This window comes from Perca fluviatilis, chromosome 16 (genome assembly GCF_010015445.1).
Source record: "Perca fluviatilis chromosome 16, GENO_Pfluv_1.0, whole genome shotgun sequence".
Lineage (NCBI taxonomy): Eukaryota > Metazoa > Chordata > Actinopteri > Perciformes > Percidae > Perca > Perca fluviatilis.
Window position 1 is genome coordinate 22210110 of NC_053127.1, and position 19748 is coordinate 22229857.

At 37.2% G+C, this 19748-nt stretch overlaps 2 protein-coding genes across 3 annotated transcripts in view; one reads left to right on the forward strand and one right to left on the reverse strand.

The window, feature by feature from the left end:
• The first annotated feature begins 2747 nt into the window (after positions 1-2747).
• On the forward strand, positions 2748-5179 carry si:dkey-251i10.1 (uncharacterized protein LOC100038774 homolog). Its single transcript, XM_039777822.1, has 4 exons — positions 2748-2961; positions 3801-4287; positions 4394-4534; positions 4745-5179. Exons 1-4 carry the CDS (start codon positions 2851-2853, stop codon positions 4900-4902), a joined length of 897 nt encoding a protein of 298 aa, XP_039633756.1. The 5' UTR covers positions 2748-2850; the 3' UTR covers positions 4903-5179.
• A 2771-nt stretch (positions 5180-7950) lies between these two features.
• Positions 7951-19748, reverse strand: part of zbtb20 (zinc finger and BTB domain containing 20) — a 32319-nt gene continuing 20521 nt past the window's right edge. The window contains exons 4-5 of one of the 2 annotated variants that reach the window (XM_039777821.1): positions 19259-19713; positions 7951-14774 (exon numbers count right to left, since the gene is read on the reverse strand). In XM_039777821.1, the coding sequence (XP_039633755.1) occupies positions 14757-14774; positions 19259-19713 (473 nt within the window). In that variant the 3' untranslated portion in view covers positions 7951-14756. Of the gene's footprint in view, positions 19714-19748 lie in introns of both variants that reach the window. The other variant, XM_039777820.1, reaches the window with a different exon arrangement.

Here is a 19748-nt window from a genome sequence, read left to right on the forward strand (position 1 = left end):
GTAACACTGAGGTATCCTTTCTTTTTCGTTTTTTTATCCAAACAAATTGTACAGTTTATGTCCATATATATGTAGCCTACAGATCCTAGGGTAAAGGCTTCCATTCTATATATTGCTCCCTCTTATAGGATGTAAACACAAAACTAAATTTGGGAGTTTGATCACACAGCAGCTGCCATGTTTGCTTTTGTCTTCTGAAGGTTTTGGTTAAGAAACATATCTGATTTCAGATTGGATCTACTTTTTATAAAAGTCACTCAACACTGAATTTTCACTTCAAGGTAATTTATAGATGTTTTGTTTGAAAAAAAATAATTACCCAATTTACAAAAAAAATACTACACTCAAATTATGATTACATAAAACCTAACTCTGCCTCTCACTAAAAGAAAACAAGCAATTTTGTGCAAAAAGAGCATGCCATTGACCTGTTGTCCTCACTGTAATTAAAAGGCAGCAGAGGGATTAGCGGATTAATTTACACCTCCTGTTCAACTGGATGCTCAATTGGCAGTAAGAAATACAAGTGGATAGTGACTGCCATTAAAATGCACATCTAACTAAATGAGAACAACAAAGCAATGAGCTTAATCAACCTTGTCAAAAGTTATCAACCGTAACCATGGCAGCACAAGAAGACCTTTCACTGCATTCAGACTAAACAAACTGCTAACTAAAACAAAATATTGCAGAATGAGTGAGTGAATGATATTTTACAACTTGTTTCCCAGTGTGTTTTCAGTTAAATCAGGTTTCATTCACTGTTATCTTGGCCTTCTCTCACTTTAGCTTCATGGTCTGTGGCAGGCATCACAGCAGCTCCTCCATGTGGTCAACCAATTGCATTAGGTAAGACATACAGGTTCCTGTAAGTTATACAGACTCCAATGATGTAAGTATTGGCTTATTACTGTGAGATATAAAGGTGTTTACTGTACAGTCAGTCGGTGTTTTAATCAGAACAGTCGTATCTGAGTTTTGTATGGTCAATAATAAGCTTTAAATGAGGCCCGGAATTGTTTTCTGAAACTGCAAAATAGCAACAGGGAACTTTTGCGCCGGAACACGCCTCCTCTTTTCGCTGAACCGCCCCCGGGAGCGCAAATACATTCCCTAATTTACCGACGTGCGTCTGTGGAGGGAAAAGTCCGCTGTGCGGCAGGTTCAAAATAGGAAAAATACATGCGTCGGTGTACAAAGGCAATTGCGCTGAGTGCAAGATAGGTCCCCTTGAGTGCAACAGGAAGTCAGCAATGTGTCAAGCTTCATCTGTCTTTCACATACTTTTTTTAGATAGATAGATAGATAGATAGATGTCAGAAATACCATTCTCTTTTAAAAAGTCACAATTTGGCACTTAAAAACATTCTATCAACACATTTTTTAAATTAAATTCAGTTGATGTTACAACATGTTTTAAGATTTCTTTGTAAGCTTATTTGTAACGTTTGTCCCATTTCATGCAGTCTCTTGCCTCCCTCTAGTGGACAACTATGATCATGCCAAAACTGGATGAATTATACTTTTATGTGTGCAGCACTTCGCCATATGAATTACAGTAACACAAATTAGCAAGCCAAAATAGTTTACCTGTCAATACTTAATAGGCTAGGTTCAGTAGTGGAATAAGTATATAGATTTCTTTTTTTTTTTTATTGGCAATTCTACAATGTAAAAAAACAAAACAACTTATAACAAATAAACGTATTGCATTGCAAGTATAAAGTGCAAAAGTATTAGAATGAAAATATAGACCATTTCACAGCTGTAAACATAAACATTCTAAAAAGTTTTCTGTTGCAGTGTATGTGAATGACATCATATGACAGGAAGTTACCAAAGGTCCAGGCTAATACCCTTCTTGTATACTGTCTATGCTAATGCCTAGCAATGGAATTCCATTGAAAAGGTCGATAGCCTACTTGAAAGTAAGTAGGCTATTCATTGTGCTGAATGGCCCATTTCAGAATCATATACTGTAGGCCTACATGTAGCCTACATGATATCACTAATTATAATTAGTGTTCATCACTTTAATGTTGCAGCTAAAGATGGGACTAATTGTATTTGCTTTATACACTGCTGTGTATCTTAACGTATAATAATATATCATAATTTATTAGTTGAGTTATATTTTGCATTATTAATCTGAATCAAAGCAGCCTACCTAGTAGCTTGGCTAAAGTTGTCCAATATGTAGTGGAGTGAAAAGTACATAATACAGAATAGGCTACTTGAGCAGGCCTAAATGAAGTAAGCTACACCTCACTGTAAAGCAACCATATTGTATTATTACATTTTTCTAACAGTCGTCACATTCACTGAAGGTTGTTTTAATATTAGGTAATATGTTGTTAGTAATCATGGTATATTATGTCTCAGTTAAGTCCTTGACAGCTCTGTAAGAACCTCTGTGACTTTGCTCCAGCATTCAGAGCACTTAAATGTCAGGGCCAAGCCGCTGTCTTCACTTGTCTAGGGCGTGACAGTAAGTAGGAAGCCAAATAAGAACAAGTCCACGCAGTAACTAATATGGGTTTCTGTCTAAATTTAGTTACTTCACGTGTATTTTGTAGTATTAGGATTTACTCGCCAAGGGCACAGAAATGTACGCAAAGTGACGACATCACTATATATGCAGTTCTATTGGCGGAGAGCCGCGTGACTTGAGGGATTGGCCAATATCCTCAAATCACACTTCTCGTATTGTATCGCGATCAATTGTGTTACATAAATCCGCAACGCTTCTTCGCAATCGGCCATTTCGTCTGTGCAGGCCATCAGTCGTAGAGGGCAGTGGGTTATATCGATTGTACTGTTATCTGAAAGGCACACCAAGAACATCGCACCATGAATGAGACAGCTATTTCTTTTGCCAAGGACTTCTTGGCCGGTGGCATCTCCGCTGCTATCTCCAAAACAGCCGTCGCCCCAATCGAGAGAGTGAAGCTTCTCCTTCAGGTAAAAACTGTCTTCCGGAAGGCTCACTAACGTTAGCCGGCTAGCATGTGTGATCTTGCTAACCGCAAAGTTAACCACTTACCTCCGCCGTTTGTATTCTTGTGTTCACAGGCTCAGAGTTGTACATTGCACAGTAGCATGTGATAATATAGAATAAATGAAAGTCTTGATGGTAGTAAGTTAAAGGATTTAAGGTCATCGTGGGGTGGGAATGACCTACACGAGCCTAGCTAGTTGCTAACGTTAGCGCCTCACATTAACCTTAGCCGGCGTAACGTTAAGCTAACAAAGGACAAACGATTGTAGTGATATTGGGACATTGTGTACAAATACACTGCAACACCTCAGATTTATTTGAAACTCCACTATTTCATAAGGAATTAAATCAAGACAACATGCCGGTTGTATTTGAGCTTTGATTGACAATGAAATCTTTCTGGTGGCTAATGTATCCTAATGATGAGCGAGATGGCTGCACTGAGGCCCGTCGGCAGTCATTCACCGTTGGGTCAACAAGCTTTAACGTTACCTCCTTTTCTGTTAAACCTGCACTGCGACATTGTTTCTTAACCTTACCATACTGACCCACGATGTCTTTCTTTATTATGTTAATGTTGAAAGAGGTTTCTTTCACAAAAAAAAATCCCTGTAACGTAAATCATTTGATTGCTAGTCCCATACTGCTGTTGCAATGGGACTTACGTACAGGCTTTGCAGCAACTTTTACAGGTTTAACATGCAACAAGGTCACAACAAGGAGACCTTGTGATTGACAATGTTTAACAGTGAATTAGCTTCCCTATTTTAAACTGCTCTTTCTTTCTATTTCATTATTCCAGGTCCAGCATGCCAGTAAGCAGATCACCGCGGATAAGCAGTACAAGGGTATCATGGACTGTGTTGTCCGTATCCCCAAGGAGCAGGGGTTCCTTTCCTTCTGGAGAGGTAACCTTGCCAATGTCATCAGATATTTCCCCACCCAGGCCCTCAACTTCGCCTTCAAGGACAAGTACAAGAAGGTCTTCCTTGATGGTGTTGACAAGCGCACCCAGTTCTGGAGGTACTTCGCCGGTAACCTGGCCTCTGGTGGCGCCGCCGGAGCCACCTCTCTCTGCTTCGTGTACCCCCTTGACTTCGCCCGTACTCGCCTGGCTGCTGATGTGGGAAAGGCTGGAGCCGGTAGAGAGTTCAATGGTCTGGGAGACTGCCTGGCTAAGATCTTTAAGTCTGATGGCTTGAAAGGTCTGTACCAGGGCTTCAATGTGTCCGTGCAGGGAATCATCATCTACAGGGCTGCATACTTCGGCATCTATGACACAGCAAAGGGTACGTCGATTTTACATTAACATACACTTGCAGACCACCCTCCTCAGTGGTTCATCTTTTAGATCTGACTTTTTTTCTTTTTCTTTCTTCCTTCCTGTGTTAACAGGTATGCTTCCAGACCCAAAGAACACCCATATATTGGTGAGCTGGATGATTGCACAGACTGTGACAGCTGTTGCTGGCCTGACCTCATACCCCTTCGACACTGTCCGTAGACGTATGATGATGCAGTCTGGTCGCAAAGGAGGTGAGTTTATTGTATTAATGGAAACCTTTGCAGTCGTATTCGCATATTCCGCTGTAACAACATAAATGTTGTGTATAGTTGCTTGAATACATGGTTATGGACTAAAGGCACCTTGGAAATGGAACTGAAATATTTTTGTATGATTGTCTGTATAACTAGTTTACTTCTACCCGCATTATTTAACATCTGCTCTTTTCTTACCTTCCTCAGCTGACATCATGTACAGCGGGACCATTGACTGCTGGCGTAAGATTGCACGCGATGAGGGTGGCAAGGCTTTCTTCAAGGGAGCCTGGTCCAATGTGCTCAGAGGCATGGGTGGCGCCTTTGTGCTGGTGTTGTATGATGAGCTGAAGAAAGTCATGTAATTTGTCATATTGTCACATCACTGTCCAATTTGGCTAAATGTAATAACTCTCCATTTCTATGGACTCTGCATTCTGCCTTATTTATGGGAACAAAATAGTGTCTCACCCCTAGCTGTGGGTGAAGGCTGTACATTGTGCATCTTTATGATTTTAAACGTTCCACACCCTCTTTACCAATGTCATTCCTGTTAAAGAAATCTGATACCTCCTCCTGTCATTCACTAGGTTTGTATGGTCCCAACTTGAAGAATAAATTTATTCTGGGGAACAATCTAAACCATTGATGTCAACTGTCTTCACTGTACACTGCATCACTGGATAACGCAATGCACGAAGTGGATTACACCCAACTGCTATATTTACTTGCGCTTATCCCTTCCTGAGCCTTCCTGGTTAACCATGGTCACTGCTGGGATTGTAGAGTAGAACACCTGAGCCTTGGCTCCTTTTTTGAAAGGGGCTTGACAGGCTCCTGATAGTAAGCAGCAGACGGTGCATGCTTAATTTAGCTTATGCTTGTCTTGCAGTGATAAAAGTTACTGACCTATTGAGAATTTGGGTGTTTCTACAATACCTTTTCACATCTACATTTAAATGAGTGCATTGTTAGTTACTAATCACAAACAGCAGGGAAATATAGACGAGCTCTTGGGAGAGAATCATTAAATTATTTTAATGAAATGTAGGAATATTATAAAAATGCGACATGTTGCATTCACACGTCAGAACGTGAATATTTTCAAAATTATCTTGTTTTAATGGAAGAAGTGGGCTTGAAAGATTGAAATGTACCAGGCAGTGCAGAATGACTACAATGCGTCTATGTGCTGTGCCCTCCTTTTTTTTTACTAGTCGTATCTGCAGCCAGTGATTGTACGATCCTAACAAAATGAAAGACTTGTACCTAGTACTTTATTTTTAAAATGGGAACACCGCAGGTGCATATCTGTCTACAGGCCTTGTACACAAATTTGTAGTGCAGAGAAGGAAAATGACATTTATTTCTTACAATGTCAAATGAAGGAGAAGACTGTCAGCAAAACAATTTAGATGTGATACCACACATGCGGAAGTTGCAAGGTATGCGCCATGGTTTCAATCTTCTACTTGGCCTGAGAAATTAAAGACTGACAGCAGGGGGCGCCTGTGGCAAACTAGTGTGACCCTTCCGCCTTCCCGTATCCTCTGCGCATGCTCGTGTTGCCCAAGAAGGAGTGTCCTATGGGAGTGTCTACAGCTGATGCATGTCATCAGGATAGTGTGACGGAAATATTTAATACGGCGAGAGCGCGTGCCAAGTTTATGAAGGTAAACTCAGTACCATCACCTGTGCAGTATAATGCTATACTGTATACTGCTGTCTTTAAGAATGATAGTTTAGAGATGTTGATACATTATAGGGTGTTGGTGTATTGCATTAGTCTGTATTTTTAGTTATGTGCTGTTTGTCCCCCATCATGTACAAAATAGCACAACCTTACAAAATAGGCCTAATATATCATCACAATATAAAGAGAATAGTCATGTGCATTAATAAATAAGCAAACGCTAGTCTTCTTATTCAAATGTCTTTATTTGTGTCTCAAACTTAGTTGATTTGTGTGTCACAGATATTACTCAAAGAGCACATGTTTTTAACCAGTATGGCCACAATTAATGACCAGACACAAAGACAGTGAAGTTCACAAATACAAAATGTAGCTAGGCTACTATATTTTAAAATCATTGTTAATTAGATTGCCACTGTATTTGTCATTTATGTTGACAGTGTGATTTTAGCCCCAATATTTAAACTTGAAAGCTAAGAAAAATGAAATGAATTATCAGGGGATAAAAAGCCATCTTTTTCCTCAGACAAGCACATTCTGAATTCATAAATATTTATAATTTATTCCACCAAATAAATCTTTCAAACCTATTTTTTAATACAACCTGATTCCCGAATACAATACATCTGTATGTGTGTCCCGTCCCCCTTTTTGTTCTCTGATGATTTTACTAGATTACAACCGAAGTATTAGAAGCCATAACTGTGTAACATTAACACAAACAATTTAATATTTAAAATGGACGATGCAAAGTAGGCTACTCAGTCTGACCGTACGACTGAAGGATATTCATTTATTCTCAATCGTATGCCACTATTACCTTTAATAGTTTATCAGAAAATTCAGTTAGACTTCACTGCATAATGAATTTTAGTTTAGTTTTTGTTTTCATTCTCATTTTATCTCTTTGTCATGGTGGTGATTATTTTTATATTTTTTGTAGGAGTAACAGTAGACCTACAGCTAAACACTCAGTGGTTGGTTAATCTTGCTGCACACACTCCCAATCAGTAAAGTAAAGAGTATCAGTAAAAACTAACATTGCATTGTGGTAGATAAGACACAGTCTACATGCAGTAGGCTAATCAGAGTGTAAACATAATTTATGGGGCTATACGTACACCTTTATTGTGTGTGCAGCAGCTCAGAGGTTAACACAGAAACCTCACAGCAGGACAAACCCAGGCTTTGGTTCCTGGAATATATTTTCTGTGCAGAGTTTACACGTTGGCTGCATCAGTTTCCTCCCACGATCCAAACACTTGTGATTCAAGTGGACTGCACTCTTGAATTGCCTGTAGGTGTGAAGTGAAGTGTGACTGGAATTGTTCAGTAATCATTGTTAGATTTGTAATGGACTGGCAGCTTGTCCAGGGTGTTTCCTGCCTTCTGCCCAGTGCATTCTGGGATACAATCCAGCACGTTGTTGTCACTTCCAACTGTATTTGGAATCAACACACCACAAGGCTAATATTATCTATGTGTGGGCTTAATTTTAGCCAATACAGCTTCAAGAATAACATCTATCTATCTATCTATCTATCTATCTAATCTGTTTTTATGGATTCAGTTTTTAGCTTTTAGTTTTGGGCAGTGCAGTTGTGTGAAATCCTTTTACCTTTTTAAAGACAAAAGGTTACTTTTTGTATCAATTTCTGGGCAGTATATTCGTGACGAAACCATCAGGAGAAAGAACAGAAAAATAAAACAGCAACAAGACTTTCTGTGAAGTACAGGAAAGTACTAGTTTTTATTCCTTCATAATCAAACTTCACAAACAGCTTGAACTTGTACAATACCTCAGAGAGTGAAAATTACAAAAAAAGTGCTGGTAACATTTACAAAAATCATCCTTACTTAGCAACAATCAGTTTATTCTTCCACACTTTTTTTAGTCTTTTGTATTAAGGCTTAATACTTCTGTATAAAGTATATGCAAGATAAGTCTTCACAGTTTTTCGAAAAAAGTCACAATATTATGTAACATAATGAAGCTTTTACGGCTATTTTCTTTATAATAACAAATACACATCACTGGTAAATATATGTGAAATACAGGGCTTATTGTAAAATGGCAAGTAATGATACTGTTTGCTGAGATAAATTGATTCCACACACTGTTATAGGAAAGTTTTGACATACCATTGCTATAACTGAAGGAGGAGGAAAAGAAAATGATAAGCATAAACACTTGGGAGATCGCCTCCAAACTTTGGCACATCCCATGAAACAAGTTCACAAAATATGAGATTTATTTTTGAAATCATACATATGGAAGAATAGCTAAACTGGCATAAAGTGAAAACATGCTGTGTAGTAAGGTGCTAAATCAGAGATATTACAGTGCCAGCCTTTTTTTCCCCACATGGACTGACATGAATAAGGTGCATTTGTAAGACTCAAAGCATGTAGGCCTTTCTTAGATGTCGACAAAATATGTAATAAATACAAGTTTTCAAAAACAACCTAAATTAATTTGACCAATAGTCTTGAGGCGACCCCATATACTCATGCATTCCCATGGATTCAGAGAAATGAATATCTCTACTGCAGTTGTGTAACTCTCTAACTGTGGCATGTGAAAGTAAAAGCTGTATTGTATTCATGGTATGTTTTTTTTTTTCCATTTTTTTTTTTAAACCTTTTTATTTTTTTTAACTTTTGAAACTGTGACAAACTTGATGAGTAAGGAGATGGAAATGAAAACTGAATGCGAAACTAAGCCAAGATATATTCACAAGATCCTCTAAGCTGCACTGGTTTACAGGTCAACAGATGAGAGCTCTAGCCCTAGTCTTACCAATTTCACCCTCATGCATACTGTACGGTTAAAGTGACGCAACAAGCTTGCTTAAATAGTCTACATCACAAAAGCAATTTGGTTTTAGTGCAAACACAATTGGCTGGCTTCAGCTTCTCAATAATAACAAGCTCACCAAGGTTACAAGAAGGCACATACTTATGCTTCCTCTAACACGCAACATATTTAGACAAACCGCAACATCTTTCAACAACACCACAAAGCGGTGAAAACAGGAAAGCTACTACATCCAGATAAAATGGTGAAGTTTTGCTGTTTGTGAATTATTAAAAAATTTACACTTATCCATCAACAAAATAATGACGTTAAGGTCAATAATTACTGCTGTTGTGAATGACCTCGTTGAAAAAGGATGAAGTATGATACATTTTGGTGGACACAGATTCTCTACATACGTAGCCAATGATGCTGTGTTTACTCTAATGAGTATTATTATTTCACTTTAAAGCATTGTTTTTCGTAAAATCCCAGAAAAAAGCTCTCAAAGTGACCAAATATGCAGAGAGTGTTTTTTAAGTGAAAGGTGTGCACGACATTGGACAGTTGGGTTTAACTTTTGGTATTTGTGTTTATCTTCAAATGTGTTATTGGCTGTGTGATGAAGACAATCGACATTTGACTCATGGGACATGATTCCTTCCTCATACATCCCGTCTCTCACTTTCAGAGCTGCTTGATTTGTCCAAAACAATTACAGGAGGAAACAACAGCTTTAATGCCCCTCAAATCTCGACACTAATACTCGGGGTACTGCTGGGTAAAAAAACCTGCTTGGAACAACATTATGTAGATGTGCATTTAAAAAAAGCGACCGATTTCTGTACCTTTGAATACAAAAACAAATCAAAACTTACTTGTCAAATATCACCATTTACTCAGCATGGGTGAAACAAATATGGTTCAGAAATGTGTTGAGTGAATTATATTGCTTTTGATAGAAGAAGACCAAAATAAGTCTAGTGCAAATCTCTTTTCTGGTTTGAGAAGTGGTGGTCGGGTTAATGAGACTCAACTGTCATATCTGCTCTACCATAACAAGAGCAAACCAAGTGATTCTGATGACTGGATAGCTGTCAAGTGGTATCCCTTTATGACTTTTCTGAATGTTTAAGAGAGCACTCTATCTTTTTCAGAAAATAAAAAATAAAAATCTGTCACCAGTGGATGCCGTGCAGCAATTTGGAAGGAAAACCCTAATAAATATTTCCTCTCATATATAACCCATCACTTAATGAATGCAATTAACCAGCACAAAGGAAATGTTATAACTTCTTACATCTAAATGACTCCTATTTTGAACGGGAGGATGTTAGTCACCCTCCCCTGTACAGCTGGGAGGATGTGCTTGTCTGTCAGCTCGCATCTGTGCTAACGGGTGTTGTCTGTGCAGTTATGTCTGTCAAATACATCTCTCAACTTGGAAATGTTGGAAAACTCACTCCAGTCCAGTGTTTGACAAATCATATTATAAAAATGTCCTTGCACATACATTAAAAAACAAACAAACTTTATCCCCTCTTTCAAAACAGCAGTCAATACATTTCAAACAAGCTTGTTTCATAACAATAATAATAAAATACAAACCAACTTGGAGCATAAATTATCAAAAACAAACTGAAAACACATTACTGCAGCATATATTTCAGGGTTGCTTAGTTGTGATGTTAACTACCTTTACTACAACAGCTCCACTTCTGCCAAGTTCATGACTACTGTATATAGGAGAAGTATATTTTTAGGGAAATAATAAAACATCAAGCTAATGTAGGCAAAAGAAAGCCTAACAAAATATACACATATTTATAAGCACATCTCATAGTTCAACTCAAGTGCATGTTTACAAAAAGCATCTACATACAAGATATGGCAGCAAAAAGCCTGAAAGCCAGATGGAAAGAACCTAAGCTGCTTTTATTAGGGCACATGTCATTTCTGATTTGTAATGCCAATATTTGAGAAATTCTGTCTTCGCCCAGGTACAAAACATCGCCAAAATTACAGTAATTAAATTTCCTATTTTTAACACACAGGATGGAAAATATACAGCAGATTCACCTTGAATTAGACCTTACAGTAATAAAATATCGTCAAATTTAGCCAAATGATTTACATTCCGCTCACAGATGATGTGTTGTTATTACAAAAATATATGTAATCACTTTCATAAATATTTGGACCATGTTGTGATATTTAAATTTGTGTTACAGTTTGGTTTTTAATTTATTTTCATCATGTAGTGATGGCTGGCTATGGTGCTCTTTTTCAGTGAACATGAAAGACTTTGACTTGAATTGCTGAGACTGACGGTATTATTCTGTTTCTTTTTTTTGGCTTAATAAACAACCTATAAATATGTGCAAACTTAACATCTTGGTCCATCTCAAGTATAAATGGCTAAATGTGCTCAAAGTCACAATGTCAGATTAGTATTTTAGGGACAGCCTTGAAATATTAGACGGTGCCAATATTTGAAGAAAACCGCTATCACAAAACTATTTCGATATAATCCAATGTGAAGGTGAACAGGTCTACACTGATTTGCTAAATGTGTGTATAGAAGACAATGATTATTATGTTTCGACAGAGGAACGATGTAAAATTTACAATCTTATACATGCGATAGTTTACATCACAGCTAGTGTGGCAGATTCATTTTTATGTTTTGTTGCATTTCTTATAAAAAAAAAAATCTCTATTTTGGTCTACAATAGGCAAATGAACACAACCACAAAACTATAAACAACTGATCAAGTGACAAAAACATAGATGCATTTTCACAAGCACCCAGCAATGAGAAGAAAAACAAAGAAAAAACAAAACAACTGTAGCAATCTAACCCAATTATATAGGAACCCCACACACATAGAAAATAAATGTTAATTTCTCCATAAAACTTAAATTATCTGAACCCTTCTTTGGTTTATAAAAACAAACATTGTCTAGTACAGGTTTTTATTTTTTCATTTGACTTCTAATGATTAGCATGGCCCCGCTTTACAAATGACCACTACCAGCCTCCTTTAGGTACAATACATTACAGTGCTAAAAGTTTGAATCTAAGTCTGCATGTCCATTATGGCAGACTATGTGCTGGCTGAGACAGTGACCAACATCTTATTTTTTTATTTTTTTTATTTTATATCTCTGCACTGTAAAAGGGAGACCTACATAGAGAAACAGAGTGATAACATAGTGCACGTTTTCTATAGAACCGGCCCACACAAGCATTTCCTGTGCTCAAAATTTGAATTAACAGCAAGATGGGTTTAAAAAAAAAAAAAAAGATCTATTTGTGGGAAATATACATTTTACTAAACTTTGATGTAATGGGCACTGCTTGTTACTACATGACCAAATATCCAACACATCTGTAAAACCATTTAGTGCTGGAAATCCTCCTTAATGTTAAAAAATGACTGCCAGACTAGGAGTTGGAATGTTCTGGACTTGAACAGGAATGCATGTTTTCAGTTAACACACTTTAAAACAAATTGTCTCGTCGAGCTGGACTAAGCCAAAAAGAAAAAAGGAGCGAGTGAGACACAAAGAGGCTCAATGTTTAGTCTTTAGTGGCTAAATCATGCCTAAGTCTCCTCATCATTGCGATAAAAGAAAGATACAGAAAGCCTGTTATCGAGGGACACTCAAAATATAGCTTGTGCTCCATCAAACAACAAGGTATTCCCCTACAGGAAAAAGGCTGTGTAGACAGGACTGCATGCTTCATTTGGACTGATGGATGGTAGTTACCTGATGATGATTTTTATTAAAAACTTCAGGGTAGTGTAATAACTGCATTTTCGGAGAAAGCGTCATAGTGAATATAATGTAGATGTTGTTATAGCTTAGTTGAGCTGTGTCATACTTTAAGATCTGAACAGCTGCTTCACTGTATGTGTGTGACTAAAAAAAAGAAAATCAAAACAGAATCTGGATGTTTTGACACTAAAATCAGAGTTTCTGTGCGTCATAGTGCGACGGTTGGATGACAGGGACTAGCTAGATCACATTGCCTATATTATTAATGTTTGATTTTAAAATGAAATGTCTATGAAACTAAGCCTTGAAAATGTGTATTTGTCAATCATAGCTGTTTTCTCCTATTTTACTTGAAAACTATGTATTATGGAGGATTTAAAGATTCAAAATAAAGGCAATCTCTTGCTTTTGGTGTGATGCATGTTTTGTTGTAATATAATATGTTTATGTTGTAGATTTTGCAGAAAGTTCTAATTCTAAGAAAAAATGATTATTTTTTAGTTTTGTCTGCTTGGATCTCACATCTATTTAACAATAGCAGTTTAATTTTAAAAAAGTGTCTTTTTCTCTCCTAAATTTGGCACAGTAACTAGGCTGGAGAAGGTTACAGAGAAAACTGTGGTAATTAGTCCACAGGGGACATAATAATAAGCCATCCCAAAACCTTTTATCTTGCAGCCACTCAGTCCTGAAATTTGATTTATGGTTTCTATTCGACTACATTTTCTTTTAGGGATGTTTTCATGTTGCTAAACCAACCACTTAAAGACATTCAAATGCTGTGTGTGTGTTGCCAAAACTTCCAATTTGTAATCTCATTTAGCCTCCAAGTACTGTGGTTATAAATATCTAAATGACCAGTTTCTTTTTTTCCACGTTGCTTGTTGCTTGCCCTTTACAATTTCAAGCTGCATGTAAACAACACGGCTGTCAGATAAAACTTTATCGATCGTTGAGGGGAAATTGGGCATTGGCTTGCATGTGGAAGAGCCTGACATCAAGGTCAAAGGACACAAAGTGTACGTGTCAGTTCTTACAGACTGCAAACCATTGTGTCGTTGTGTCTAGGAGGTAACTACTGCCATGCTTATAGATGTTATTATAGTCTGAACAATGGTAATTTTTTACCAACACAATTAAAAAAATCCAAATATTCTTGATTCAGATTCTGTGTGGCTCCCTCTGCTGTTCACAAAGTGCCACTGCCTTTTCCCCCACACAAACATACAGTACAGTATATGGATTGCTTGCAAATGGCAAAAAATTGCATTTGTAAAATGCCAAACAGCAATGAGAGAGAGCAACATGAAAGAAAAGAAGAAAAAAGATCATTTAATTTTAAGATTACATAAATATGTTTCAGGTATCATCTGAACCTGCTCAACCTATTTGTATATTTCATTTAAAAGCATGGATATTTGATTGCATTTTATATCTTTGAATCCTCCAAACTGTATAAACGTAAGGTAAAAAATAAAACTTGCAGATGTAGCTTTTACTGTATATGAATAGAACATTTAATGTATTTTAAAGGGTTCTCTTATAGGGTGTACTCACAACCACCAGGTCTTAGCAGTAATAGTATAAATAGTATTTTTTTAATAGACCATTGTGTATATACTGTATCTGTGCAATGTAGGAGAGAAAAACTATGAATATTCTGTATAGTTGCTGTATGTACTGAGGCACTTGATAGGCATATTCCCTATATCCCACAAGGTACTGTATACTCTAGCTGCAATTATGTCTTTATTAAACTATCTGAAAATGTATGCTTCATCTGTGTGATGTGAGATGGTGATACGTAAATATATATATTTGTAAGAAGTTATCTATTTCACTCTGTACTGTAGAAGGCCCAAAAAAGAAAAATGCAGTTAAGTAATATCTGAATGTTTCCATGTGTTTTCTGTATTCTACTCTTAACTTTGTGACTTTGTTCAAGCTTAAATAAAAAAATCGGACTTAAAAATGTGTGGAGACAAACAGGAAGACAGACGCATGCTTATCAGAATAAAATGAACCTGTTCCTTACTCAACATGACCCTCACCATTACTATCTTCCATTTCCTTGTTTTCATCTCAATGCAAAGCATATACGCATATATAGTACACTGTGAAATATGACTCAATAACTGACTATCCTTAATCCAGTTGCGTGAAGCTATGTATGTATAAACAACAACACTATGATCACCATAAAATAAGCAGGAGGAAGTGTGAAATAAAGAAGTATAACGATGAATTAAACATACTGCAAGAAGGACAACAATGTACTGTAGACCCTGTGTCTCTACACTAGATAAACAAAACATGAACAGTAATATATTTGAAACACAATACAAACAGCTGCAGGCTCAAGGCTATTATCTACTTTTCAAAATGTTTTGTTCTGGAAAATATGCAAACACTTTGCAAACATAAAGTTTAGACTTTTTTTAACTAACAACTAGAAGCACGATTGAGATAAGGACTTATTTTCTGGATAATGTTGCAACTTTTCAACCATTTTTAACCAACATTTTTGCAACACTGAGAAAAGAGAATTAATCACCACCACGAGTAGCTGAAGCAGTATAAGGAATATATAACTATGGACAGTGAAGAGCCTGTGATGCTAATGCAACAGGGGAGGAGCGTTATGACACACTGGAGAGAAGGTCCTTCCCCTTCCAAGCCTGGTCTGCTATCAATCAAACACCTTATGATACAACAAGTCAACTGACGATTGGACGAGTTATTAGCCCTCATCCGGATAACGTTGAGATTGGCTACTTTTGTTATTCCAAAAAAAAAAAAATAGAGAAACAATTGATAGTGTAATTCTGAAATCAAATATTTCAAAAACCAACATCGAGCTACTTAACCTACTATTTAGACCAATGATACCACAAAGCTGGTTGTACTCATCTAGCTACAGTCAATAGTGCATTTGATATATGTGTTTACACAAAATATGTAAAAAATTTAGGTGCCATGAAGGAATGCTAGATTACTGAATACATACATTACACTGAAACAATTCAATTCATGTCTCTGCCTTTGCTTTCTAAGAAGTGATGATGTTAGTTTGGCAGTGTTTAACTTGGTACTGAACAGACAACAAACACCAACATCATGGGCTGTGTGCCATACGTGTGGCAGTACTGTTGGAAAGAGATCTCGGCAGTTGCTTACATATTCTATTTAGTGCATTGTCTGTTAAGGCATGAGATTACCCTCCACTTGCTGTGTAGAGACAAATATAGCACTAGCATGCAGCAATATTGCCATCCTGGCGACAACAGCTACAAACAGGAACCATTCAATTTAGGCTTATATGCACACCATAGGAGACAGGCCCAATCAAATGTTAAGTAATGTGCTACTTTTACTGAGGACTAACCTCACGCTTTTTCACTGTATTTCTTATGTGTGGTCAATATTCTTTTTTGGTGAGGAGAAATGAATACAGAATCTATTCAGGTCTCACATGATCATCACTTGCCTCCACAGGGTTCAGAAATCTAGAAGCAATTTTATGAAATTTCAAAATTATGGATATAACTTCTCCAAACGGGTACGATGAAGTACATCAGAGCTTGACCTAGGCTTTTGTCAAATCTTAAAACAAAGGTTACAGGTGCCATATTAGCCCAAAAGGTTTGGAGAGCTGCTTCTCATAGTACCTGTGCTGCATATTGCAAAGGAAGCCCTACAGTTCAGATATTCCACTTATTAACAGTTTGATTAGGCTATATACCACACAGACACTCACAGACATACAAACACTAAGGAAGGGACACGACTGTGTACAACTGACGGACAGATATCAAAGAAGCTGCATTCCATTACCTCCCACACCTTTAAACCCACAGAAAGTAGTTCTAGGACACACATATCATTTATGTTACACACACACACATTATAAATGTATTATTATTAATAATATAATAATCGTTATTATTATTACCTCTGCCAACGGAGTTGGACGGGAGTTGTGTTTATTATTACTGTTTCACTGTTAATGTTGTTTGGCTTGGATGTTCTCAGAGAATTTTTTTTGTCTGTTTCTAAAGAAATGCAATTGATTTACTGTTATAGGGAACTAACTCCATTAAAGAATGATTTCAAAAAGGTTAAAACATAGATGAGCACACGTAATGGTACATATTTAAATAAAAATAAATGCTTGCATTAACACGGCACAAGGATATACTGTAGGTAACTGCAAGCGATAACAAAAGCCAAGAACCGCTGAATTACTTAATGAATAAATTGAAACAAAGGTATTCTATTACATGTGAACTCTACAACCAAATGTTAGATTTAAACAAAAAAAGATCCTCTTTTCTAAAACTATAATATCTCTGTTAACAGTAGTGCACTTATTGGTTTAAGCAGTGCAACATATATGCAAGAAAATAATGCAGTCCACTTATCAAGATTTAAAAAAATGTTTTTTTTTTTCCTTTGAAATTGAATAAAAGAAAATTATAGAAGTTCATTTAAGGAAAATGATTAAATATTAAGCACAGGCATTTTAAGAAAATGTGCAAAGTAGCACTTTTTTTTTAACTACAGCAGGTCTTTTTAAGACCACTGTATGCAGTTAGTCATTCTTTTAACAACACAACTACTAGAGTGTTTGCTCACATAAATGAGCAAATCCTTCAGATTTGCAGTTGCAGGCAGTTGCATTTGTGTGTGTGTGTGTGTGTGTCCTATTTTGATTAAAAAGCAATACAAAACAATTCAAATATCAGAAATGAGCCTTACGTGATGTGATGCATGGTTGACAACTTGCACACACTAGTTTCCAAATCTATTCTGTACATGCTGTGTCTAGGTTTTTAGAAAAATCAGGAATGTATACTATTGTCTAGAGAGTCCATCTGCAACTTGTGGTATATCACGAAACAGTGTGAATTTAATGGAGCTACTTGTTTTCCTTTGAGACTGTATTTCCTTTCAAAACGTTGCATGTCATTTGAGCCTTCAGGGAGAGCATTTAGAGTAATGCATTTTGCTCCCACTTGCTAAAATAGCTTTGCAATAGTAATGACCAGGTTATACAGTGGTTCTAGGATCAGGATGGCATTTAGTTCCGATTGATTTAAATTAAATCCCTCCCTCTTTAACACTGTTCCAATCAACAACAAGCCTAAACCCCCCTAATATTATAATTCGAATTACAACCATGTTGGCTACTCAATAACAATAGTTAAAGTGACAACTTTGATCTACATCCCATAACAGTCAGGTGCAAGTTGAGGAGCAGCAATTATGAAGGAGAGAGTTTAGTCGCATATGCCAGCCTGCCATAACTGTGAATGTGAAAGGCTAAAAAAAAACATCAGCAAAAGAATCTTTCTTTTTTTCTCATGTTTTGAAATGGAAGAGGTCTACTAGCCTTAACAGTCTTTAGGGATATTAGTGGCAGTGTATGCAAATGAGTTAAACTCCAAACTTCAGAAAAAAAGAAACATATTTTTGCTCAAATACTGTCTCATCAACACACCCTAGTTTAGTAAATGTAATCTTAACCATCAAAATGCATGGACAACAATTACAAAACATGAAATATTTGTCCCTGTCACCACCGACAAGAAGTTACACTTCAGTTAAATGATTGAAATTGGTACCTTGACAACAGCTGCATTATAATCCCTTAATACCATAGCAATAAAATAAAACCCAGTGTCAAATTAACTACTCTCCTTTTTTATTTTACATAAGAAGGCAATCTTGTGACCATCAGTATTTTAGAGGGAATATGTAGCCCAACCCCAGATGATTTTTTTTAGTTTTTGTTGTTGTAAATTATACCACAGTAAGCTTGGACATCTATAATTTCCAAACTGGTCAGTATGGGTTCACAACTGCCATGATTTATGTTTCATGGCAATGTACACACACACACACACACACACACACACACACACACACACACACACACACACACACACACACACACACACACACACACACACACACACACACAGGGACAAACAGACACATGCAAATAAACAAACGCTCAAACATATATGCACATGTATATTCATTCGGACATATCTACACTAAAGGTGTGTTTGTGTGTATATGATTCTTTCGCAGGCCTTTCGGTAGTGTTCAACACATAAATCAGTATTTTAGGAAAGCATACATTTAGAGGCCTGTAGTTAGGATCCATCCAGTAGATCAATATCAAACTACTAAGCCTTAAGGCCACCATCTTTTTTTTCTTTTAGAATAACAGAAAAAAAAAAAAATTCTTTTGGGAAACTTAATGTGCCAGTGTCTATACTCATTACTCTTCATACCTCAAAATAAGAAAAGGAAAATCTAGTGCCATTTTATTTGTCATTCTTTTTGAAAGAAGTTTATCTATTAGTACTTATCCATCGGAGACATGCATTCGCATGTGGTCATTGAAGTGCTCCATTTGGTCGAACTTGGCAGGGCAGACGGAGCACACGTAGGTGGTCCCTTCTTGGCAGCTCGCTTCTGCAGCTACACCCACTCCTGTTCCAACCCCAACCCCTACTCCAGCACCTCCACTCACTGGCATGGCGAGGGCCACCACTCCAGCTCCAGGCTCAGGGACAGCCATAGGCATGGGAATGGAGACTGGGCCCGGGGTACCTGCGCTCCCCGACAGCCCTGTGCCTGTGCTGTGCAGGGCCATGTGCCTCTCCAGCAGGGTCTTGTGTGAGAACTTCTTCTTGCAGATGTAGCACTCATAGGACTTCTCTCCACGGTGCAGCCGCATGTGGACATTGAGAGAGCTCTTCTGGGTGAAACGCTTGTTGCAGATGCTGCACTGGTAGGCCCGCACCCCTGTGTGTGTCACCATGTGTTTGATTAAGTAATCCTTCAGGGAGAACGAGCGCCAGCAGATGCTGCACTGATGAGGCTTCTCACCTGGATGTACATGCAAGACAAAAGCATTTAGGGGA